This window comes from Opisthocomus hoazin, chromosome 1, assembly GCF_030867145.1.
Source record: "Opisthocomus hoazin isolate bOpiHoa1 chromosome 1, bOpiHoa1.hap1, whole genome shotgun sequence".
NCBI classification, from domain to species: Eukaryota; Metazoa; Chordata; class Aves; order Opisthocomiformes; family Opisthocomidae; genus Opisthocomus; species Opisthocomus hoazin.
Genome location: NC_134414.1, coordinates 90,325,374 through 90,350,405, shown reverse-complemented (window position 1 = coordinate 90,350,405; position 25,032 = coordinate 90,325,374). Strand labels below are relative to the sequence as shown.

The 25,032-nt window shown below is 44.6% G+C and overlaps 1 protein-coding gene and 1 long non-coding RNA gene across 2 annotated transcripts; one reads left to right on the top strand and one right to left on the bottom strand.

Moving 5' to 3' along the window:
- Positions 1–374: 374 nt before the first annotated feature.
- LOC142362255 (uncharacterized) lies at positions 375–13,790 on the bottom strand. The gene is made up of 3 exons (XR_012764875.1): positions 11,319–13,790; positions 6,389–6,509; positions 375–676 (listed from the first exon to the last, which is right to left on the bottom strand). It is a non-coding gene; the product is annotated as an uncharacterized LOC142362255 (long non-coding RNA).
- Positions 13,791–14,796: 1,006 nt separating this feature from the next.
- RBBP7 (RB binding protein 7, chromatin remodeling factor) lies at positions 14,797–23,517 on the top strand. Its single transcript, XM_075428979.1, has 12 exons — positions 14,797–14,974; positions 15,261–15,405; positions 17,347–17,489; positions 17,971–18,144; positions 18,457–18,572; positions 19,158–19,318; positions 19,751–19,877; positions 19,971–20,048; positions 20,648–20,724; positions 21,202–21,259; positions 22,058–22,168; positions 22,959–23,517. The coding sequence occupies exons 1-12, from the start codon at positions 14,959–14,961 to the stop codon at positions 23,025–23,027; spliced, it is 1,275 nt and encodes a 424-aa protein (XP_075285094.1). The 5' UTR covers positions 14,797–14,958; the 3' UTR covers positions 23,028–23,517.
- The last annotated feature ends 1,515 nt before the right edge of the window (positions 23,518–25,032 follow it).

Here is a 25,032-nt window from a genome sequence, read left to right as displayed (position 1 = left end):
TACTAGATTTCACATCAAACTGGCTGAAGGACCATTTTGCTTTACTGATCCAACAGGGGACAATGTGGAAAATGTGGTTGTGTTAACGTCTGGCAGAAGGACAACAACAAAGAGTTGGTCAATAACAATTTATACTGTTCCAGCTATTTCTTTACTAAATGTGTATCTAAGATCTAAACTACAATTTTGTAATACCAGAGGGAATAAATCCAGAGTTAAATTCTGCAGCTGATCGCCAAGTTAGTTACCGCACTAACTTTTTTTTTGAGTGCTGTGTGATTTTGGTGACTATTAACTGGATGCAACCCACTCTAATAAACCTTATCAAACAAACCAATGATTTATTGGTTTTTAAGAAAAGAAAAACTCCTCCCTTTGGCTCCACAGTCCTCCATTGCTTGGGTAGATGCATTTGGTGAAGACAGAGCTTCACTCAACAGATTCAAGCCAGGATGACAAATTCTGTATTCCGAATGACAAATTCTGTATTCCGAATGACAAAATGTTTTCCATCAGGCAAAGAAATTTAAAAAAAAACCCATAATTATCTTTCATAGATCTCTTCCATACTGGTGACTCTTCTATACTGGTGACTCCAGTCTTGTGACTACAAGTTGATGGAATTTGAACTGAATAGCCTTTAGTTTCAGAGTGTTGGTCTGAGCTTGCCAATAACCTGTAATAACAGAAAAGGCATCAATACCTAGTGTGCTTAATGTTAGGAGAAAATAATAAAGCATAGATTTTAGAAGGTCATTATGAAAATTTCTTCACATGCACTAAAATTGGACAACTTGGAAAAAGGCGTGAAATGTTTCATTTTATTCTGCAGCTGACCTGACATAGTACATCTGCACCCCTGAATATATGCAGCAAGGAGAAACAGCTTGGAATACTAAGTATTCGCAAGACTTAATGTTAATCACCATTAAAGTGGTTTTGTGCCCTGAGTGACCTGCTGAAAGAACTTTGAGCTTGAATGTTTGGGATTTTTTTTTTCCTGTTACACTAATAGAAAGTATTACTTCTTCACATAAGCTTTGTATCTTCATGTAAGCTGTGAGGCATTCTCTCGACTTCTTCTTTGTGATGTTGGGAGGAATATTGTTTGGAAAGCAGGAGCAGCATTGCTGGATCAAAGGCAGGTATCCAGTCATGTGAAATGACCTTCAGTTGACTTCATTGCAGAGTGACAGTTATTTACACTCAGATGACGTCCCTTGAGATAATGCACTTGAAAACAACACTTGCATGCAGCACCGAGATTTCTGGGGCCACACCCCCAGATTCTCAGTACTCTGGTAAGCTGAGATGTACTGTGAGATTCTTTACAGTGAGTGGTGGAAAAACTTGTTTGCTATTACAGGGTGTAAAGATATGTACCTGAAATCCTAGAATTGGTCTGGATGGAAATATGCATGTGAAAGCACCAGAAGAAACAATGGAGCAAAGCAGCAAAGCTGCATCACAGTGGAAGGGCTATTTGTCTTCCTGTTATCTCAACATTAAGACAGACCCTCATCATAAAGACATGTGAAATGAAGAAGCAAACAGAATGGGCGGCAACCATGTTGAAGATTTATGGAGGACAAAATAAACGAGGTTCTGAGGGAAAATGATTGTCCCATAATAACTGTTGACTCCTAAACAGTATAAAAATCTGTCAAAACCCAATTTATCGTCACCAATGGAGACGAACCCAAGAGTTAGGACCTGAAAGCTATTTGCTGTAGCCATCTGCATGACATACAGGTGATCCAGGCAAAACTGCTCAGGCATGCACATGTCTTCATGCTTGCAAATATGTGGGCATGAGAGTGTGAATGGCTAGAATCAATTTACTTAGTGGATTGTAAATTAAAATCATGTTCTGCCTGCCTAAGGTCTTGTATTGTCTTTTGTTGTACTAACAGCCTACAAGGACCGCGTATCTCTTTTTGCATAATACTGTGTTATGGACTTACTTAATGGGTTTGCCTTTCTCTTGAGCAGAATGGGTCAGAAATTCTGGTTCTGTTCTCATAACACTTTGCTCAGCAATTTCAAATTCGGATAATTGGGGGAGAATGGAGTTTTTCCAATATAAATAGCAAGACAAACTTAGTTAATGGTTTTGAAAGTGAAATCTGATAAATTTGGGTGGAAATGTATGGCATGATTGCTTATACAGAGTAAGATCTGGCTCTGATAACTCTGTTGGTCCCTTGAAAATCCATATCCTGAATGGCTGTGACCAGTTCAGATGATATTATGATACAGCTTTTATGGCAAAACGGCCGTATGAGTAGCTGAGGACATGAATTCCTGTGAGCTTTGCGCTTTGCTTTCCGCTAGGTCAGACCACTTGAGTGAAAAGTTTCAATACAACTAGAGACAAACATTCTTGTGTGAACAGTAATTGAAACACCATATTCAGTAAAGCAAAGCACAGGAGAGTTTGGTTAGAGTGGGTACAGCCACTTTGTGTCACTCAGTGGTCCAGAAGGGACAGAGGTGACACTGTCACATTACCGATTCTGGTGATACTGTTCCCGATGAAAGCCATTACAGTCTATACTTAAGATGAAAAGATTGCAACTGATTTAGCTCAAGGGAAGTATAAACTTCACATTTTTAAGCGAATTCTTCATTTCATTTCTCTTTGCGTTGTCAAAACAAGGAATAACTTCATCTGCACGTCCCTGAGCAAAAGAACACCCCTTAGCTGTTCATGAAAGGTGTGGAAGGATAGAGTCCCTGGATGTAGCTGAACCTCCCCCCCCGATGCCAGGGAGGGAAGAGTCCTTACTGAAAGGGATATGAAGAAGAAAAAGAGCAGAAAACTAAGATAAAATGAACTAACTGTATCAATTGTTGACAGCCTGACAGACAGCATCTGCAGTGGACACCATCTGCTTTAACATTTGACTCCCTGTACTGTTAGTCCCTGGTGCAGGATCAGTCATAAAGAGGATAACCTTTGCTGGCCTGAAAGCTACCAAACAAGGTGCCTGGGGAAAACACAGTGATTACATCAGTATCTTGCCTCGTCTTTCTGCTACACTGCTTTCCTCCCTCTGCTTCCTGATCTAAATGCTGGTAGGAAGCATTGCTGTCTTTCATTGTGCAACATTGTGTTATGGGCTTATTTAGTGGGTTTGTCTTTTTCTTCAGCAAAATGGCACGGAAATTCTCTCACAGTTCACCCTGCAGCAAACAGACCGTAACTCGGGACATCACAAGAGACAGCATCTTTTAGCTATGGGAGCTGTGTTTCTTCCACATTCCTGTGTTTTTTCTTTCCACATCTGCTTCTTTTTTGGGAGAAATGGACAATTTAGGTGGAAAGCAATGCACACACAAACCCAGATATTTCGTATCTTAAAAAACCCTAGAAATATAGCCAATTGCCCACTTCCACAGAGCTCCAAGGCACTTGCTGGTGTAAAGCTTGGTTAGATATGTCTTCACCCAGCTGCAGGCACAGATATACTGAGTGGTTTTTGCCTTCACTTTACTGTAAGAAAATTAGTTTGCAGCACGCTGTAACCCCTACATGTGTTTCAGCATTACTCTATGCAATAAACCAAATGTTCGTTGCTACACAGCGTATTCACTGACATTTGTAAGGAGCCTCCTCCTCTTTTTGTTTTCTCTTAGCTCAGCAGCAACAACTGTGCCAAAGAGGGTTTGGATTTTTTCTCTTTTCCTTTAACACAGATTCTCTTTGCTAGTTAGAATTTCTGAAGCCATCAAACATGACCCTGTTAGCTGGGGTCTGGTCCAAGACCTGCTGGAAGTCTGTGCCTCATGCAGAAAGATCACCTAGTAGGCATTATCAAGGTCCTGCTGCATCTTGAACACAAAGCAATGAGAATCCTGAATAGTATTGGACTTTCCTTTATGGCAACATCTCCCAAAGCAGCTTGCTGCCCAGCACTTGCAAGACTTCAGTGGCAGCAGCTGATCGCCTGCTTTCCTCTGAGACAGTAGCTACTGTAGCACTTCTTCAGGCTTGCTGCAAGCTGCTGTTACCCCAGCAAAAAAGGGGCAAGCTGATGTCTGAAAAAAAAAATGGCATCATGGCATATTGGCATACTGCCACTTACTGCCCTACGCCACTTGGAACAGGTCTTTACACAGGCTTAGTTTTGTATTGTTATGTGAACCACACACTGAATGCCATTATCTGTTGCTTAGGAAAATACCTCTCAAATATAATCTATTTTGAGGATTCTATTCTATTAAACTATTCTTATTGTATTCATACTACATTTTTGAAGTCCTTTGGAGAATGACTTACAAGTGTGACCTGACACTTGTAACGTGGTTTAGTATTATTTTATCCCTTCTTAGGAGAGTTCTGTGCTTTTACTTTTAGCATGACTTTTTTTTCCTCCTTGACATTAAGTTCCCATGTTGCTACTTATTTATATTGTATCACAAAAGCTTTGCTGAGTAAATGTGCCTAGGACTTGTGTTGACAGGTCGTGAAATTCATTGTCCTTAATTCCTGTAGGAGTTCAGTCCTAATGAAACTGAGATTCTTCTGTGACCACCCTCTCTGACCACCATCTCATGTATATACAAGCCCTAAGACATGGCACTACGGGTAGCTGTACCAGTCCAAGTAAAGTCTGTGGGAAGAACCACCTTTCACCTCTCTGGGGCCCTCCTTTTTCCTGTGGTTAGTTGTGAGAGTGTGTTACATTACCCCTTAACAACTTGTGGTAAATTCTTCCCTTCCCTCTGAGTGTATGGAGACAGGGGACTGTTTCCACATTTCTGCCCCACCACCTCATCTCTCTGTGTTCCACATGTTACGGGAATATTTCTCTTCTGAACTCTTCTGTAGGATCTGAAAATGTGCTAGGCCTTAATAAAACACATACAAGATCAACAGTGTACTGCCCCTAGATATTTCCATTGTGGAGCCAAGTAAGTGGGGAGGAGAGACTGATGAATGGCTCTATGGCCACACATGGGAAAGAGGGAAAAGTGTTTCCAAATGTTCTTTTAAAACCTGTAACATGTTTTTTTTAAATTCTCACATTTCAAGTCAAAAACCCCTGAGACAGAATTTCTGACTTTCACTGTCTTTAACTGTTTGTTTCCATATGTGCCATTGCCAAAATGCTGAGTAGGCATCTGAGATTTGCCTGCAGTACACCATTTTAGCTTACAAGACACTTCCTGTGAATCTAGAAACTTTGTCCTGAAATAGGTGCAACTTCACTGCAAATACTAAGCAAAGCGTATAATGCTACCTGAGCAAATGCCACCAAGGCACTACAGATGATAGGATATCAGCATATTTGTGAAATATAAGCAAAGAGCACTTGAAAGTCTATCAAAAAGCTGTATTCCTTTCAAAAAAAAAAAAACCAAAACCAAACACAAGACAAGATAACTTATGTCCGTGCTAGCAAGTAGTACCACGCATTAAAAGTGGGTCTGTAGAGTAAAGCAATTGGTTTTGATGACCTGGACTCCATGCTAAATATATTTGTAGGTTTTTAAAACATTATTTTAGGTTATCTTGTCTGGTTCTGTACATCTGACACCCTCATTGGCAGATGGAACATATTTCTGATTTAGTTTCATTCAAAAACAGATAGAACACCTCTGCTATACGGAAAGGCTGAGAGAGTTGGAGTTGTTCAGCCTGGAGAAGAGAAGGCTGCGGGGAGACCTGATTGCAGCCTTCCAGTACTCAAAGGGGGCCCGTAAGAAAGATGGGGACTGTTTTTTTAGCAGGGCTTGTTGCCATAGGACAAGGGGTGATGGTTTTAAACTAAACAAGGGTAGTTTTAGACTGGATATAAGGAACAAATTTTTTACAGTGAGGGTGGTGAAACACTGGCACAGGTTGCCCAGAATGGTAGTGGAGGCCCCATCCCTGGAAACCTTCAAGGTCAGGTTGGACAGGGCTCTGAGCAACCTGATCTAGTGGTAGATGTCCCTGGTCACTGCAGGGGGGTTGGGCTAGATGACCTCTTAAGGTCCCTTCCAACCCAAATATTCTATGGTTCTATGAAAAAGAATCCAATTCACATGCTCTGTGACCAGTCTGCAGTGTAAACGAATGTGCACCAAGTGGGGACAATCAGAAGGTTATCTTCAAAAGTTCGCTTCTGGTCCAAACTAAAATGCTAATGTTAACCCCAGTAGACTAACAATCAGGGTCCTGGAGCAACTCTTTTGGGAGGTAACCTAAATTAACAACAAAAAAAAGCATTATCTGAAAAGTTATCTATGCCTTTTTTTTCCTACTTGCTTATTTCACCCAAGCACATTTCTACCATAAGCATAAACAAAGCCACTTTGTGCCTTTCTCAAATTCTCTTTCTACATTATCTCTGCTACCAGGGAGGTTGCAACCATGATGAGAACTGCTTATTTTGCTCACCAATAACTGTCGGCTTGCACAGTCCCATCTTCCTGTATCCAACTGTCTTACTCTCAAAATCTCAGAGTAAGACAGATCTTCAGGTCAACGGCAGACGTCTTCCTATGGTGCCTGTAGAGGGCTGACAGAATCAGGTGCTGACCTTTGACTGCGGTATGCAGAGGTAATGGTAACACATAACTAATAACAAAGCTGTCCTGGCATCCAGTGTACTGCAGCTGCGTCACTCTTCCAAAAAAGAAACCAGATTATTCACACCCTCCTTAACCTCCCATGTGCAGTATTTTTTTAACATGAGAGAGAGCCAAAAATGACTTTTCACACAGAAATATGTTATCAGGTAGTCTGTACTTGTCTCCCTAAGACTCAGCAGAAAACAGGTCCTTCTCAAGAAAGAGGGCAGAGGTGCTATGTTAACAGTCCTCACTGCTCTAGTGTTCCCCCGATGTACCTCTCAGCAGAGACTAAAGGAAAAGCATAAAACAATAAAGCCATACTTTAGCATTCTGGGCAGGTGGCTAGAAACCTGAGCTAGGATTAGCAGTCAGCAGTTCTGATTCCCTAAATTACTTTGGCCAAGTTGCTTAGGCCCTGTTTACATTAGATTTCCAGCTGTATGGTGAAACTGTTCAAATATGAAAGCTTAGGTTTTTCTAAAGCCCCTCGTGTTAGGGATTTCCTCAGTTGATGGATGCTCAGTCTCAGACACCTTTTAAAGAGGCTCTCTGCAGTATCTCAAATCACAAGATGCCTTTAAAATTCAGGTTTTATTTAATTCGATCCAGTTGTGCTGCCTCTCAGCAAAGCAGCAATTTTGTTAAAACCCTTTTCCTTTTCAAAAAACTCTTTGAAGAATATTTTAAATGCAAGTCAAATAAGGTATCAGCAGTGTTCCATGATACCGGGAGTCCCCGCACTCATCTTTAGTTCAGTTGTCTCCAATGGAAGTCCTAGTTACATAACCCATTTACAGCAGTAACTAAGTAGAAATTTTAAAGCTTTCCTCCCATGCCAGCAAAAGAAAGCATGTAAACAGAGTTTTTACCTTCTTTCTCGGTGTCCTCATCTGCAGAAGACAGACAAATGGCAGAGAGACAATGCTACCAGCTGGCTGTTCAGGGAACTGAACCCTCCAGACGTGGCAGTGAACTAGCAAAAAGGCGCTAACGCTATTGACTTGCATGGCCTGTGGTGCAGTCTCACAATTGGTACAAACTAATCTGAAACCAGAGCCTGAATGGAGCCGTCCCTGCTCTTGCCCTTGGCCATGTTCTCCCCATCGTGCCAGGTTTAAGACCAGGAAGATGTACAGCAAGTACGCTCAGCTTGATCGCCTGGCTGAAAACCAACTCTGCTAAAAAAAATAAATCAACTAGACTGAGGACCTCATTCAGCTCCCCATTGACCACATGAGTGTTAGAGCTGACACAATGGCAGCAGCAGAAGAGTGGCTACCAAGAGGAGAGATCAGGGCTACCCGTTTTAGCATTATGGTCTTAGACTGGCTTAAGCTGTTCATAAAAACATACTCTGAAACTTATCGCAAAATGGCATTAACAGCATGATGAACTTTGAACTGGCCCACAGGGAATGCAAGACAGACTGCCAACTGCAGAACATGTTCAAGTCAGTGCTGACCCAACGGGGCAGCGCGGTTATCTTTCTTTTCTCCCATTTCTGAGCATGTGGCTGTGCCGCCTTAGCTGCAGACACCACTGGGAGTAACCAGTGTAAACAGCAGCAAAGTTTATGCGCTGGATACTCCTAAGATGTTTGGGTACCCACCAGTTTTAGAATGGACTGCAGAAATGGAAAACAGGCACCAGTCTGGTCTCAGCAGATCTTCTGTCTGCTTGTTCCTTCCTCCCTTGTATGGCGTCGCTAACAGACTGTGAATCCATAGTTAACCTGGCCCCAGTCTCTGTCTCCCAAAGTAAAAAAGCTGTACAGCCACCTGACATAACATCTATCCATCACTACATACTCTGTGCAGTACTGTGGTTCTCGGCACTCAGAACACCTGGAAAGAAGAGAGGACATAAAATTCAAGATCTCTAGAGCTTCTGAAGACTGCACCTGAGGGTGATCTGCCACAATGACTGAGTAAATCAAACAGAACAAACAAAAATCTTCATTACCACAGAAACTGAACTGTGAGCTAAAACAGCTTGGCACAGTTCCTGTCTCAGTGGATTCACCTCTGAGATATCCAAAACCTGGAAGATAATGCCATTATTAATTGCTTTACGTCTCAAAAGAGTACGAGTGAAGAACAAAGAAAGAAACCATATGGTGACCTCAGAGAAGTCTCTGAAAAAGAAGGCCAGGCAGCTCAACTGGGGAGAGACATTCCCAAAGATTAGCAGGCAACAGCAGAGATCAATTCCCTTCACTGAATATTTGTAGAGGCTTTTAAGCCCTAGAGTGGAAGATGAAGAGGAAATGTGTTATAATAAACATCTCCCTTTCACGGTCTTTGGCACGGAAGGCTTAGACTTCCCTGTGCTTCACGATGCTTCAGCGTATCGTTGAGAGCAACAGTTTGCCTTGACTCCTTTCCATATAACTGGAACCAGGAGCTTCTGGATTACAGTCTCCTCTGATTCCTGTGACCCAGAGGCAGGCTCAGAACTACCCCATTCCTGCTCCCCAACTTCCTCTGAGATCACAAGGAGGGAGGCCAGGGCAACAAGCAGCAAGGAAATCCACTGGGCCAAATGCTGGAAGCTTCAGAAGTCAGACGTCTCCATCCATTTTACTGAAAATACCCCTGTTGGCACTCATTTAAGTAATTATACTTTTAGGAAAACAGATTGTTTGTTGTACAAATCTGCACGTCTGTTACTTCTATCAAAAAGCCAAAGTATCTTCTGCCGACCAAAATATTCTCTGCCATTTCATTTAATGTCCCTACAGGTCTGCAAACTCCACATGTGGGCAATAATCTGTCCAGGCCAGCAGGCTGCAGAGCTACAGCAGACTTTACGATTAAAGCACATCTGACATCCTCTTGGAAATGTATAGCATGCAAACCAGCACATACCACAGCACCGTTTCATAAGATGACCTGTTAAAACCTGCTCACGTATTCCCCAGTTTCGCTACTCCGTGTGAAATTAACAGAAGCGTACCAAGCCAGTTACATAAATGTGGATATCTATGTCTCGAGCAACTTACCTGCCATTCTATATGGAATTATTAAAAAAATGCTTAGAAAATGCTAAGCAAATGCTGCAGAGCCCAGAAATAGCCTAGCAAACCTAGGTGTTGAAAGAATGCTGCCATGTCCATGGCAAGCAACAAAAAAGTGTTCAGCAGGGTTGGATTTATTACTCTGGGCTTAGTGCAGCGTTAATGCTACTTCGAGAGGGGAAGAGGGGGGCTCATTATATGAGAACACGCTTAGTTTGTGCGTTCCAACACAAACATATTCTACATCAAAGGTAAAACACTGCTGCATATTCCTGAATACTGAAGGAATGCCCGAGACTGCCGTAGGGTTGCTTCTCATTGGCAGCATGAAGGTCAGTACAATCTGCAACGGTTAGCTGGAAGCGTGACAGTGCCCGTTATCCAAAACATGCAGATCACGAGTTCCCACTACAGCATCCCAACAGTGGGAGCAATCCCACCTGGAAGGTGCAAGAGGAGTATTTCTCTACAATGCTGGATACAGTCCGAGTGAGTCACGCCTTCCCCTAAGTACTGCTGTTCCTACGACTCCACTTCGTTCGCTGCAAAGCAAAAGCTATCATTTGCACACGGCTATGCAGCACACATACGTTGCGTATCAGGATAAAACACAGCCAAGCCTATTCAGAAGTGAACTGCCAGAGACACGCCGTCATTAGACAAATCCCAAACTGCATGTCCCAGAGAACAAGAAAGTCCAAGACACTGCTACAGCTCAGGATTTTCCGTGACAGCAGGGTACTGGTTGGGTGTGAGTTACACTGGGGACATAGTAATTGCTGCGTAACTACAAAGAAATATTGGGTGAGCAGTGGGGAAAATAAACACGGTCACATTTCAAGAAATTCTGGATGGATGTTTGCATCAATTAGACCGAGGTGAGCTTTTCTGATCTGCATGTTTGATCAAAATGATGCTTTACTCCAAACAGGCTACTGAGACTATGCAATGACAGCAAACATCTGAGAGAATAACAAATGCTGAGGCTGCTACTTTACTTCTCCAGTGGGCAATTTTGAGTTTTCATGCAAACTTGATTTCTTTGAACAATTTTCTGACTGAGATGGTCATTCGCAGTAATACCTACACCTACTCGCTGAGCTGTGGTATGAACATCCATCAGCTCTGCATAATGTGTAAGAGACATAAGCATCAGCAAGCCAGCTAATTCTTCGCAGAGTAATAAATCAGCATACATGTCTTCAAGCTGAAAATTAATAAGTGCACATAATTCTTCCTAAGTATATCTGGCAATTTGAAGCACGATGCAGCACATACAATTGAGGATGCAGGAGATTTTTTTTTTACTGAAACAAAAATGCAATATTTCATACTTAGGTTTGAAAGAACTATAGCTTAATAAAATAAAGCTTATGATTCAAGTCACTCTTTTACTTCAAAACTGATTTATTGTACATTTTACACATACTGCAAGTGATGGACAATGGCCTTGGATAATTACTTTCCATATAAAGTGTGGGAATCAAAGGATGTATTTTAGATGTGTGGTCACAGATATGACCATGCTGATGAATTGCAAATAACCAACCTAAGAGTCGACGACATGCCTTCTTTGATAGCTTTACTGTTTATAAATTGTCTTTTCCGTGACAATTTCAATGGGAGAAAAAGCACTTCATAATAGGATTTTGGGTGCGTGGATTTAAATTAAAAGAAAACGTAGCTGTGTGCAAGTATAATTGCTAACAAGGAGAAGAGAACTGTGCTGGTTACTTACCAAGTATTTTGATATATAGGCATGACGGGTTTTGTTCACCAAAGCCAGTACTAGTCCTGGCAGCCCATTGGAATCCAGCTCGATTTGCAGATCCTAAACAGTCTGTGCACAAATTTGTGGAGGGTCGGGGAGCAGTTCCTGTCATCACGTACAGTTCAGCCAAGCCCTACATGACATCACTGAAGGACGATTTTGCTTATCATTTTCCAAAACTAGTTCACATTTTCCTCATCACATTCCAGGTAAGCTGTGGCAACAAATACTGCCGTTCACAGCAAAAGGCACAAACAGCATCCCACCCAAACACTCACAGAGGCTGGATCTTTCAAGGGGCCATGTAACCACCCTGCAGCGAGAGCTAACAGAGGTCACTTAAAGCCAGGAAGCCTGGCAGAGATTTCCTTTATCCAGCATCTGAGGTTGAAGTGATCAACGCTCTGTAACAACACGCAGACTCTGAAAGGCTCAGTCTTCGCTCTCCAACGTTTTGGGAAGGCCCCAGCACTCTGCAGAAGCAGACACATACTTGGCAGCAAATACGAAAACAACTCCTCAGCGTTGCCAAAGGCAAGCTGGTAACACATCTTGTACGATCAAGGCTCTGCGTCTGTGTCAGCACACTGACTTGTGCACTCCCGTGTAGCGGATTATTTTGCAGCTTCCAATTAATTTAACAAGATTTTCATTTTGAGTAAGCAAGCCAGGCATAGCTTGAACTCCAGTTTGTGCAGGTTTAAGGAGAAGATTAATAAATAGTTATCTAACTTCACCAAAAGATTTCTGCTTTTCAGCACTCTGGCCAAAAGAGCAACGGTTTGTTAGGGAAGGGTTCCTGTTTGAGGAGTTGGCTGCCTACCTCAGCCTGCTTCCCCGATTCCCATGCTACAACCTTTGGCTGCTGTTACCAGCCTCTGACTCTCCAGCCTCTCCCAGACATAAACATTTTCCATAACTGGATTCCTTGTTTGAAAAACTGGAGTCCAGACCGTAGAAGGCTCAGCCCATGAAGAGTGTCCTCACAGAGCGAAATTAAAAACGCCAGCTCTTACTTGGCTGCGTGTTCCCCTCTCTCCTGCTGCTGTCTCTAGCTGAGCACAGTGAGCTCCCACTGTAAGTCACAACGTGGCAAGAAAATCTAGGCAATCTGGAGGCAAAAAGTTCCTTTGACACTTTCGGGCAATTCAGGAGAATCTAACCTGATTCCTAACTGCCTCTATTTCCATTGTTCCGCTGGAAAGTGTTCTTAGATGCCAGAAGGATCTACCCTGGTTGGGGCTGTTACCTGTGGCAAGCACTGCTCATTTAAGCTGAACAAAAAGCAATTCAACTAAATGGTCTTTTGGTTAGTGATAGCTGAAAGGAGAGAACAGAAAGGCTGGGCAGGCACGGCAGCAAAGCTGCATGTCTGCTTTATGTGTGACTGCTTAAACGAAGCTGTCTCAGTCACCGCAGAAGTCAGACAATACCACGGACCCTATCAGACAACCATAGAATTTAAAACTCTTGTAAGGCTGACTGACACTATGTGACTGAGGATTCAGCAATGCCGTTCAGTGTCTTCCATGCGCTAACTGCAACTAACAAATAGTTCAAACAAGCATTTCTACTAGAAAATCAAGCAACATTCTGTTATCTTCAGAACCATTGCTGAGAACTAGAAACTGTTCAGCTGTGGCCTCTGTAACCAATTTTACTTACAGATTCCTAGTTGTAATGTGAGATTACTATCAAAGCTTTTAACACTAGTTAGGGCTTATTAGTTAAGACATACTAAATCATAGAATGGTTTGGGTTGGAAGGGACCTTAAAGACTGTCTAGTTCCAACCCCCCTGCCATGGGCAGGGACACCTTCCACTAGACCAGGTTGCTCAAAGCCCCATCCAGCCTGGCCTTCGACACTGCCAAGGAGGGGGCAGCCGCAGCTTCTCTGGGCAACCTGTTCCACTGCCGCACTGCCCTCATAGGAAAGAATTTCTTTCTTATATCTAATCTAAACCTACCTTCTTTCAGTTCAATGCCATTACCCCTTGTCCTGTCACTACAGACCCTTGTAAAAAGTTCCTAGCTCATCATCACACCATGCTAACAATCAGCAGCACTGAGGGCTTGCTAGCGGAAAGGAAAGGGGAGTCAGAGCTGCCCCACTCCTTATTCTTAGCCAGGTACTAGCTTCCTTACACCTAATCTAATCTAAACCTACCCTCTTTTAGTCTAAAGCCACGGCCCCTTGTCCTATCACTACCTGCCCTTGTAAAAGCCCCTCTCCAGCTTTCCTGTGGCCCCCCTTCAGGTACTGGAAGGCTGCTGCACAGGCCAACAGCCATTCTTTGCCGCTAAATGTAAGTTTGTTCCAAATACAGACAGGCCACCTGGCAGCCGCTGGCTCTCCAGGAAACGGCTGTTTTACCGCCAAAGCCCCAACCTCCGTACACCACGGACCACGGCTCGGAGAAACACGCTGCCGGGGTGAGAGCCCGCGCGGCCCAGCACTGCGCGCCCAGCCCCGCTCCCCCGGCCCCCCCGGGTCCCCCGAAGTCTCCCGCCCGTTTCCTCGGGGCCGCTCTCTGGCCTTCAGTCGTGCCAGCATCGTTTTCTAACTGGTGTTAAAGACGGGGGCTGTGCTTTCCCCTTTAACGGCTCAGCGGTACAACCCCCGGCTGGTGGCGCGGCCTACCCCGCACTTCGCACTCTGGACGCTTCTGTAACCGTAATTTTTTCGCATTTCCCCCTCCTTGACCGCGCCGTCCCTCCTTCCCGAGCCCTGCGTTCTGCCGACGAAGGCTAAGGAGTGATTTACGTGCTCCTGCTGCTCCTCCCGCTTCCAGCGCGCCACGGCCGATGCCCTCCCGAGCGGGCCCGCCCCAGGGCGGCGGCAGTGCGCACGGCACTTCGAGCGGGGCCACAAGAGCGGTTCTGTCCCCACCCGCCCCGCAGCGCTCGGGGGGATTTTATCTAACGCCTCCGCACTGCTGGATTTTTGCCTTGTCCCGGCGCAACGAGGACGGCTCCGAAGGGCGCCCGCGGGCAGCGGCTCCCCAGCGCCCGGCGGGAGCCGCCCACCCGCCGCGCTGCGCGGGCCCCGCGGCCAGGGGCAGCTCCCGGAACGGGCGGGCAGTGCCCCGCCAGGCCCCTCGGCTCGCTCCCGGCCCCTCGTCGGAGCCGCTTTACCCGCGGCCCCACCTCGCGGCAACAGCGCGGCTTCGCGGCCTCTCCCCGCGGCCGCCAGGCTCCTCCTCACCCGCCCCGCCCCGCCCCGCAACCCCGGGGCCGCCGCACGGACGCGCCTCCTGCGCGCTCCCGGCCGTCACAGCGCCCCGCGTCCTGCGTCGGCCCAGTGCGCGCCAGCGCCTGATTGGAGCCCCCGCTCCCCCCGCGCCGGCTGCCCCGCGCGCGCGCGCGCGCCCTCCCGCCCACTCCATTGGCTGCCGCTGTGGGCGGTGGTGCCGCGGGCCCGCCGGCGGCGCATGCGCGGTGGCGCGAGGCGCGGGTTGGAAGTCGGGGAGCCCGCGCGGCGGGGCGGTGGCGGTGCCGCTGGGGCCCGCAGCGGGGAGGCCCTCGCTCCCCCTCCCTTCGGCGCCGTTACGTTAGCCGTTGCGTCCCGCGCCGCCTCCCGCCTCGCCCGCTCGCTCGCCGTCCAAAATGGCGGGCAAGGAAGGTAGGAGACCCCCTCCTCCCTCTCCCCGGGTGGGCGGCGGGGCGAGGGCGGCCGTGCCCGGCGGGGCTGAGGCGCCCCGGGCTTCCTCTCCAAGGAGCCCCCGACGGGGTGGTGGCGCGGGTGGGGCGGTTGCGGTTGCCCTCCCACCGGCCGCCCCTGAGGGCCCCTCGGGACCCGCTCTCCTGCCCCGCCCGCTCCCCGGCGCTGCTCCGGCCCCCGCCCGCGCCCCGGTTCGGCGGCGGCAGGCGCCGGGCCCCCCCCGGCTCATCGCCCTCCCTTCCCGCAGTGCTGGAGGACACGGTGGAGGAGCGCGTCATCAGCGAGGAGTACAAGATCTGGAAGAAAAACACCCCCTTCTTGTACGACCTGGTGATGACGCACGCTCTGGAGTGGCCCAGCCTCACCGTGCAGTGGCTGCCCGACGTGACCAGGTGAGAGGAGGGAGGCGAGGCCTGCGAGGGGCCGCGGAGCCGCGGGGCGCGGCTGCTGGTGTGCCGGGCTTGCGGGTCGGGAGCCGAGATGCTGTTCTGCTGCTCTTTCTGTCTCTGTTAACCATGTCTGCTAAGTAAATTGATGAAAACCACGCAAGACAAAAATAATTTGGGTTAAACCCCTCTGTGAGCTTGTAACGCTTCATTTTGCTTACAACTTTAAGAACCCTTTGGGTATGCAGAAGCTTTGAGGAAAAAAAGTCACAAGTGGAGACTTTACAGAACTAGCTTAGCCCAGCAGAAGGCGTCGTGAAGTGTGAGAAGCGACATCTTTCTCAATTCACTGATGTGTGAGAGACCTAACACTCTTCTATAGTTAATTCTGATCAGAGAAATGTATGTACTAAACTAGCTTTTTCTGAAGACTGTTTTTTCTCATGTGCACTACAGGTTACTATTCTGTAGAAGCTATAGCATCTGTCTCTGTTTATTTTAAGTCTGGACTTATTTAAGAGGATATTGTTCTAAGGCTGGTGCTTCATGTCCTGCTTCTGTCCCTGGCTCACTGTTGACTTCACTTATTTTAATTTTCCCGTTCTTCCACCTCTCCCTCAAAATTGTGGGCTCATTGGTTGATTTCTTACAGAATTTTGAAGATGGGGGTACATTCTGCTCATACGCCAGCTACTTCTAACAGAACTTAAGTTCTCATAGTAACCACTCAGGGCTCCGTTACGGTGGTGGACAAGGACTGGGTCCCTCATGTTGCTGTAAACTGGGTACAGCTAGGTTTTAAAATATCTTACATGTCAAGTTCATGCAACGATCAGAGGATGGTCTCTTTCCTCTTTAAAATTCAACCTTATATATGTGCTGTTATGCTTGGTGGTTAGGTGATCACTTAATTTTGTATACCAAAATGTTTGGGGAAGTTGTTGTGAGATATGAGCTAACTAGTCATGGCATGGAGAAAATGAAGTGGGGATTTGAGGGTGTGGAGCCCTTATGAGGAACACTTCTGCTTGCCTCGTATTTTGCAGATTGACTTAATATTCAGTTTAAAACCTGGTATTTCCAATTATCCAGTGTCAAAATATGTAAGCCATTTAAGGCAAGGACTGTCTCTTTGTATGGCACCTGACATGATGGGACACCTGTTCCTGATGCAAGTAAGTGCATGTGCATTGTGTGTGTTTTGTTTTGTATTTTTCTTCCCCCCTTGTATGATGCTGCTTTGGAAGTGGTGTAGTAATACCTTTGGTGGTTTATGATTGCCCAGATGATTCCCGTTTGCTTGGATTCAGATGGCCTAATTAGTTTGTTGCTTTCAAGAATGCAGAAGTTGCTTGGTTTTGACTGTTGAAGTTTTCCCTTTCAGAGATAACTGATGCTGTCCACCCAGCCTTTCACTTATGACTAAGTGTTGCATTTAACCACGGGAAGATAAATTTTATTCTAGTTAGCTAGGATTTGTGCAGTGTTTAAAAATGAGCTTCTGAAATAAAATAATAACTGGTAAAAGCTTCTAAGAGAAGTAACTAAAGTAGGTTGCCACTTGTCCTCAGTATTTGTGTTTTACAGAAAGTAGTACTGATTGTTTTCTAATCAATACTGTGCCTCTGCTAGGGGAATTAAAGACAGAATTAGGTACTAGTGTCACCTTTACTGTGCAAACTGTAATCGTCCATTTCAAGCCACAGTGATGATGTTTACTGACTTGGATTGTCACTCTAGCCTTGCTGGTTGTATCTTGGCTTGCTTATGTCAGAGTCTAGATCACTATTGCACAAGTCTCTGGTGACAAAGGAGAGGATCTCTTGCGCGAGTCTCTCTTTTGTAGCTCCCTGAAGAAGTTTGGATCTTGAATGTTATTGATGCTAGCTATCAGACTTCTGGAACTGAGCCTGTAATTTTATTCCATGCGTTTATTATTCTAAACAGGCCAGAAGGAAAGGACTACGCGCTGCACTGGCTGGTTTTGGGAACACACACGTCCGATGAACAGAACCACCTGGTTGTTGCAAGAGTCCAGATTCCCAATGATGATCAGTTTGATACTTCGCAGTACGACAGTGAGAAAGGAGGTGGGCGTGCCTACATTCTTAGATTATGTTTTAGCAGTAGCATTACTAAGTGTTCTGTCTAATGGTATTCTAACTGTCTGTTAAATACTAAAGTTGACATATGCTTATCAGTTCACACTAATTCTGGATTATTAATTGTGACTAGAAAGAGGAAAATCCTTCTTTCAGAAGAAGTTAGGTAACATTATGATATGCAGTCCTTACTAGCATTTCTGTGAGCTGTGTCGGTTGTGGTGAAAACCGATACACATCTATCTCAAGTAGAGACTAAAGCTCTGAAAGAGTTTGTGTCATAGAGGATTCAAAATATCTAAAGTGTTAATGCTGTTCTGTCACATGGTGCTAGTCTTTCGTAGGCTATTATTATATTATGATAAGGTGCTTACCAGTGTTTCTTGGAATGGGGGAAGATGTCGTGAAATGCCATTTCACCTGTGTAAAATAGTTGATATGATAACTGACCTTTTTCCAACAAATTCAGAGTTTGGTGGCTTTGGATCTGTGACCGGCAAAATTGAAACGGAGATTAAAATTAACCATGAAGGTGAAGTAAACCGTGCTCGTTACATGCCACAGAATCCCTGCATCATTGCTACAAAAACACCGTCTGCTGATGTGTTGGTGTTTGACTACACGAAACATCCTTCAAAACCAGGTGGGTCAGACTCCTGGAAGTTAAGCACCATGTTGCTTGTTGTTGAGGGGTAAATTTTGTATTTAACTGGAACTGGGGGGGAGAGGTGATGGGCTCTGGAATCTGAATAAGAAGGCCCATGTCTTTGGTGACTTGAACTGCCTGGTTATGCTCAGTATCATAAGAGAATCTTTATAGAAGTAGCACTGTCCTAGAAGGCTGATGTATAAAATAGGACTGTTGCAAGGGAAACAAAGTTCTTAGGTGATAGTGATGGTCTTATGGATTGATGTGCAAGGTGAAGCTAAATGGAAGGAATTTCTTCTCTTTCAGACCCAAGTGGAGAGTGTAGTCCTGACCTCAGACTTAGAGGGCACCAGAAGGAAGGCTATGGCTTATCATGGAACTCAAATTTGAGTGGACATCTTCTCAGTGCATCAGATGATCACGTAAAAACCACATATTTTCCCCTCTTTGAAAAAATAAAACCAAACAACCCCTCCTGATTTATGCTGTGATAGAGAGAGAAAAACTGGGTTAGTGTAGCTATATGTTGCTGTGAGGGGAAGTTCTCACATATTGTAATTATATTTCTAAAGGCTGTCAGTTGACTGCAGGCTGTCATCAACAACCAGTTCTTTGTAACGCTCCTCATGAAGTAAGAACAGAATGGTTTTATAGTTGTCTGCTGGAGGAAATTGTTGTATAACAACCCTTTAAACTGGCTTGGGTCTGAGACCATACATTAGCAAGACTCTCAAAGATCAATTTGATTAATAGCTTATAAATTTCTTTGTGGGCTTTAAAAGTGTAAATTGCTTTTGTGACCTTATAAGTAATCCTTAGGCCTTGAATTTGCAGAAAACTGATCGATAGCTTACTTCTCACAGCACATTAGGTGTTCCTTTTCAAAAACAAAGAACTGTTTCAGGAGTGTCATCTCTCTGTTTATATGTAGAATGTGATTACTTATTTATTTGAAAGATAATACAGTCGGAGTCCATGTAACAATAGAATATGTCTCTTACTTACAGACTGTGTGTTTGTGGGATGTAAGTGCTGGACCAAAAGAAGGCAAAATTGTTGATGCAAAAGCAATCTTTACTGGGCACTCTGCAGTAGTAGAAGACGTGGCGTGGCATCTGCTCCATGAATCTCTGTTTGGATCTGTGGCAGATGATCAGAAGCTTATGATGTAAGTTGGGGTTAACCAGTTTCTGGATGCTTAGTGCCTGCTGTGTGCTGTCAGTGGACCAGTCCAGAGCATTTGGATTAAAAAAAAACATGAATTCTGGAATGGTCTGATGTAGCTTTTCAGTGCAATCAACTGAAGTAATGCTGCAGAATCGTTAAAATCTGCATGTCATTTAACGTGCTCGCATCATTTGAAAATAACATGTAACTAATGTAACTAGTATGTATGTCAGCTTCCTGGTGTGAACTTGTGTACAACAGACCCCAAACTCTGAAAGGTTGTGCAACAAAAGCTGTAGCTTCAGACCAGGTTTAATAATAATGTAGACTCTTAAATTAATGTGTAGTGTAAAAGAACCTCCTGTGAAAACTTAGGCTTTTTCACTCTTTCTCTCTCCTCCCTGCCCCTCCCCCAAACCCTTCATTGCCGCAGTTGGGACACAAGATCTAACACCACGTCCAAGCCAAGTCATTCTGTAGATGCTCATACAGCCGAGGTCAACTGCCTGTCCTTCAATCCTTACAGCGAGTTCATTCTAGCAACTGGCTCTGCTGACAAGGTTTTTACTTGTGTATACTTTAAATTCATAAGTATTCCAGATGATAGTTCCATAGCCATTATAGTAAAAACAATTTCTTGTTACTTCTCCCAGACGGTGGCTCTGTGGGATCTTCGAAACTTAAAATTGAAACTCCATTCTTTTGAGTCTCATAAAGATGAAATTTTTCAGGTGAGTAAACTTCTCTCACAAGCTGTAGGAAAAAAAATAAATAGAAGAGCACTGACTTGGACAAGAACATGTAGATTTTCATATGGTCACCAACCACAATAAAGTAGTCTGTTAAACATTAAATAGTGAATTTTGGTTCAACAAATACAGACAGTACCACAGAGGTTCTTTTTGTCTTTCCTCACTTGACTCCGACGCAAGTAGTCAACAACTTACTGCTAAAAAGATGCTGGGAGAATGGGAGTACCTTCAGTACGGGTAGAAAGTTTCTCTGAAATCTCCTGCTGCGGAGAGGACTTGGGTTCAAGTCTAATACTGTGAGCTCTGCCTATTTAGTAGGTGCGAGTAACAGTGAATTTTAGACAATGAAGTTTTGTGATATAGTATGTCTGTAACAGTGAAATAATGTTGGCTGCTCAATTTGAGAAGTCTTTAAGAAGACTTGAAAGCACTCTGAGCTATAGGATATCTGTTGTGCTGGAAGAAACTGAAGCATTGAGTATAGCTGTTGTAAACTGGTGGCCAGGTGCTGGTGCTGGGTACTCAGGATGTGCTTTAGAATCAGTACCTGCTCCAGTCAAGTTGTTTTCTTTCAATAGGTTCACTGGTCCCCTCATAATGAAACAATCCTTGCTTCAAGTGGTACTGATCGTCGGCTTAATGTATGGGATCTGAGGTGAGGAGCATTTCCTTTCTCTCAGTATATATGAACAGATGGTAAAAAAAAAAAAAAACAAAACAAAAAAAAAAACAAAAAAACAACAGACCTGCTTTACTTGGCTTTACTTTTACTTTATTTAGCCTTCCTTGGTTTGCTGAACTTGGACGTGGTCTTTCGGGGATACAGTAGAAGCAGCACACTATTCTAATGTTACTTCTCTGTGAGGATTTCTTGCCAATAGAATTGTTTCCTGTTGTCTTTAGTAATAAATAAGTGATTTCTGCCTCTGTGTGCTTCACAAGTTAGATTCTGTTTCAGTAATGACAACGCCAAACAGTTCATGTTCTCTACCTGAGGCTTATCGTTATTTGACAGTGAGAAAAAACAACAGCAAAAGTAAATACTGGCAACAAGGGCTAGGAACTGTTAAGCTAAGCTGATACAGGATACAATTTTCATTATTAATAAAAAGTATAAACTACTTTCTTACAGTAAAATTGGAGAAGAGCAGTCTGCAGAGGATGCAGAAGATGGCCCTCCTGAGCTGCTGGTACGCTTCCGTTCTGGTTTCATCTGCTGACATGCTGGATGGCACTGTGGTGCCTTAGGACTGTGCTGCTCAAACTGCAGCAGTTTGTAAATGTTTTCCCCTTCCCGGTTTTCAGTCCATTGCTCTAACCTGCAGTAGGCTTCCTCTGTTCAGTTCTAAAGGTAGTGATTTTTTTTCAAAGCTGTCCTGAACATGATTTACACATCTTTGTTGTTGAACATATTTACAGTTCAGCCAAGTGCTTGCTGGTACTCTTTTTATAATTAAATGCGTGTAAAGCCAAGGCCTCAAATTATTTGTCTTGCATTAGACCAGTTAGGTTCCGTACAGCTAACCTGACTGATGTAGAAAGGACAAAGGCTTATGTTTTTTTTGCTTCCTTAGGAAACAGACAATTAAAAATGCTTATCGTTTGGTGTCCCCATTTCCTGTGTAACTGTAGAATTGCTCCTATAGTTGTATGAGGTAACGGATAGAAAACAGGGCTGGATTTCACAGCCCACCCTTGAGTGAAGTAGCACTGTTCTGAGGACTGAGGTTCTGAGCTGGTAGTTGCTATGATGAGACGGGCTGTCATCTGAACTGCTGTCTCAGCAGTGGCATCTGTGTCCACGAGCAGTGAGTGGAAGGTGCTGTGTCACACACACACCTTCCTCACGTCTGTGCTGTGAGTCTCTAGTAGCAAGTTCTTCTGTGTGTAGTCATCAGCATGATAAATTTAACTTCCGAATCTTGGGTTTTGACAGATTGCTCGCTAGAGACGCGATGGCTTACTGAAACTTGTGGGTTTTTTAACAGTTTATTCATGGAGGACACACTGCCAAAATTTCAGACTTCAGCTGGAATCCGAATGAGCCTTGGGTGATCTGCTCGGTATCGGAGGACAACATAATGCAGATCTGGCAAATGGTGAGTGTTACACAGCGCGCAGGCTGCTCGGGAGCTCGTCGCACAAATGAAGCATGAGCTGTTTCAGCTCCCTCGGGCAGCTTGTGCCTGCTGTGGCGGGAGGGAGTCTGTAACCTGCGCTCCTTACAGCGTGCGCTCGGAGAGCAAGGCTTGAGTAAGAAAACAAAGACTAAACCAACCTGAATAAATGCAACTGGTAGCTAATTCTTGACTCCGAAGCTTGGGTGCTAGTTAATACTAAGAATAAATGTGGCAGTTGCGAACTTATATCCAGTCCTAGCCAAGATGTAACTCTTGCCCCCCTCCCCTGCATGTGGACTGCGAAGCAAGATACCTTTTGACTCTCCAGGTAGTTCAGATTATTTTACATTACAGGAACTTGATGGGTTATCTTACAAATGGGGAATAATTTAAGTTAAAATGTAACAGACTTAAAAGTGCATCACAGGTCAGGCTTTCGAGTTTTTATACCTGTTCTTTAACTTGTGTGTTCAGACTGAGCTTGAAATGGGCCGAAACAAAATGTTGATGGGAAGGCTAATGGCTAAACGGCCAGCGCTTACGCTGCTGAAATAGAACAGCGCGAGGAGGCAGCAGCTGAAGTCTGGCCGCTGTGTGCCTGTTCTGGACTTGGCTGCCCTTTGAGAAGGGGCAGGGAAAAGGTCCCTTGGAAGAGGGGACGATGTCTGTGCCTTCTTGGTACTATCAGGGTTTTTTCTGTATAAATTGTAGAAGATTGTTTAAAAATAATTGTGTGTACCAATTATAATGTCATATTTTGTGTCTCTAGGCAGAAAACATTTACAATGATGAAGAACCAGATATAGCAGCAGCTGAGCTGGAGGGTCAAGGAACATAACTTTTCTTCCTTAAGGAAATATTGGGTGTGACATAGTAATATAATTTGACTACTATATACATTTAAGGGGGGGGAGGGAAAAGCCCCTTAAAAAAAAAAATCAAACCCAAAAACCAAAACCAAACAAAAAAACCCAAACCGAAAACAAGCACTGGGCAGAAGCATTACATCAAAATGAGAATATTCTTAAATGGGGCACAAAAAGCTTGTGTGGTCAAGCTGTCATGGGATACCCTTGGTTATTTGGGCACTTTGAGCTATTGTATACTGTACAGCAATTAGCTTTTAGGGAAAAGAAGACTGACTTAATACCTATGTCTATATTTTTAAGCAAACTTAGTGGGTTCCTGTAAATAAACTGATCAAATGCTCACTCTTCCCACAGAGGAAGTGTGCAAAAAAAATTTTTTATTAATATGTAAAAAGAGCTTTTCACTTTTACACAACACTTTTGGATTGGCTTTGCATAAATAAAATGTATTAAAATGTTTGGTGTGTTTAATGTCCACTGACATCAGTGAATGCCTTCTTGCCTGAATGCGGTTTAATTTCTGCATGGTAGTAAAGGTGCGTGGCTGTTAGTCTGCAGCTCACCCCGCAGCTGAAGGTCGAGGGGGCTGAGAGTTGCCTTGATGTGCAAAACTGGGAACCGGGACCTTGGATCCTTCACATGCAGAAGGGATCTGGAAGGAGGCCTGGGGAGAGCGTGGGGACCGGCGGTCAGATGCTGGCACAGCGGAGGTGTGAGTCTCGGGCTGCGTGGGTCAGCTGGGGTTGGGGTTTGGTTTTTGGAGTGGTGGTGGGAGTGCGGTGCTTTGACCTGTTCTTGTCTCAGGTGCTGAGGTGGTGATGCCATCTCGGAGAATTGCCATCGCCTGCCTGTGGCTGGAGCCCTCCTGGGGCTCATTTGATTAAAATGATGTGACGCAATCAGGGAGGTGTCTAAAATACATCAATAGCTGAACGAATACAAGACAAATGTACCGTTTGCTTCTAAACCTCTGGCTGTAAAATATCTCCATATTTATCATGGTTCTACAGACAAATCAGGGATCACCTTGGGAGCTGTCAGTCAGACGAATCTAAGTTGGTGTCTAACGAGTTTAAATTAAAGCCTTTAGTTACTTAAGGCAGGCCTCAATTAAATGAATTGTTGGCTGTTCTGATCTTTCTGCTCAAACTGAAAAATGACTTTGGTGATACTGAAAATGTGAAATTTTTTTTTTTTTCTTTTTAATGTTGAAAATGTGACTTCCCTTGATGTGTAACTTGCTCGTGTCTGCACCTGGATTCTGACAAGTTGGTGGGCGGCGGGGCTGAGGCTGTGGCTGTGCATGTGAAGGTGCCTGTGCTGGGTCTGGCTGCCCAGAGAAGCTGTGGCTGCCCCCTCCCTGGGAGTGTCCAAGGCCAGGTTGGATGGAGCTCTGAGCAACCTGGTCTGGTGGGAGATGTCTCTGCTCATGACAGGGGGGTTGGAACCAGATGATCTTTAGAAGGTCCCTTCCAACCCAAACCATTCTGCGATTCTATGATTCTAAGATAAATAAAAGCTAGCATAGTTAGACGAGACCGAGTTCAGCTGTTAGAAGAAAATACATTCTTCTTTCAAGAAGATGTGTCTAAACAAGAGGGAAAATGTGGATAACGGGAAATGTAAAAAAAAAAAAAAAAAATTGTAAGAGAGTGAAAAAAGTACCTGTGAGGAGTAACATACTAAAGGCCTGAAAGCAAGCATCTTTTCCAAGCTCCTCAGATACGCTTGCCCATCTGCCATGGAGCTGAGGCCCCAGCAGCAGCCGGCTGAAGGGCTCAGGATGCAGCTTGCGAGAGAGCTTCAGCGTATGGGAGAAACTCTTCACAAGGGAAGGGTTAAAGTCCGGCCTCAGACGTGTGTGTATGTGTGTACGTGTACATTAACAGCAGAGACTTTGCACCTAACAAAATTTTAAAAAGCACCTAAAAAGGAGGGCAAAATTCCTTAGCAATTACTGTGACATATAACCAA

What these genes read in the sequence shown, in the direction of transcription:
- RBBP7 (XM_075428979.1), top strand. An exon ending in GAAACATCCTTCAAAACCAG is followed by an intron (nt 18,145 to 18,456) that starts GTGGGTCAGACT and finishes CTTCTCTTTCAG; the next exon opens with ACCCAAGTGGAGAGTGTAGT. An exon ending in CAACTGGCTCTGCTGACAAG is followed by an intron (nt 19,878 to 19,970) that starts GTTTTTACTTGT and finishes TACTTCTCCCAG; the next exon opens with ACGGTGGCTCTGTGGGATCT.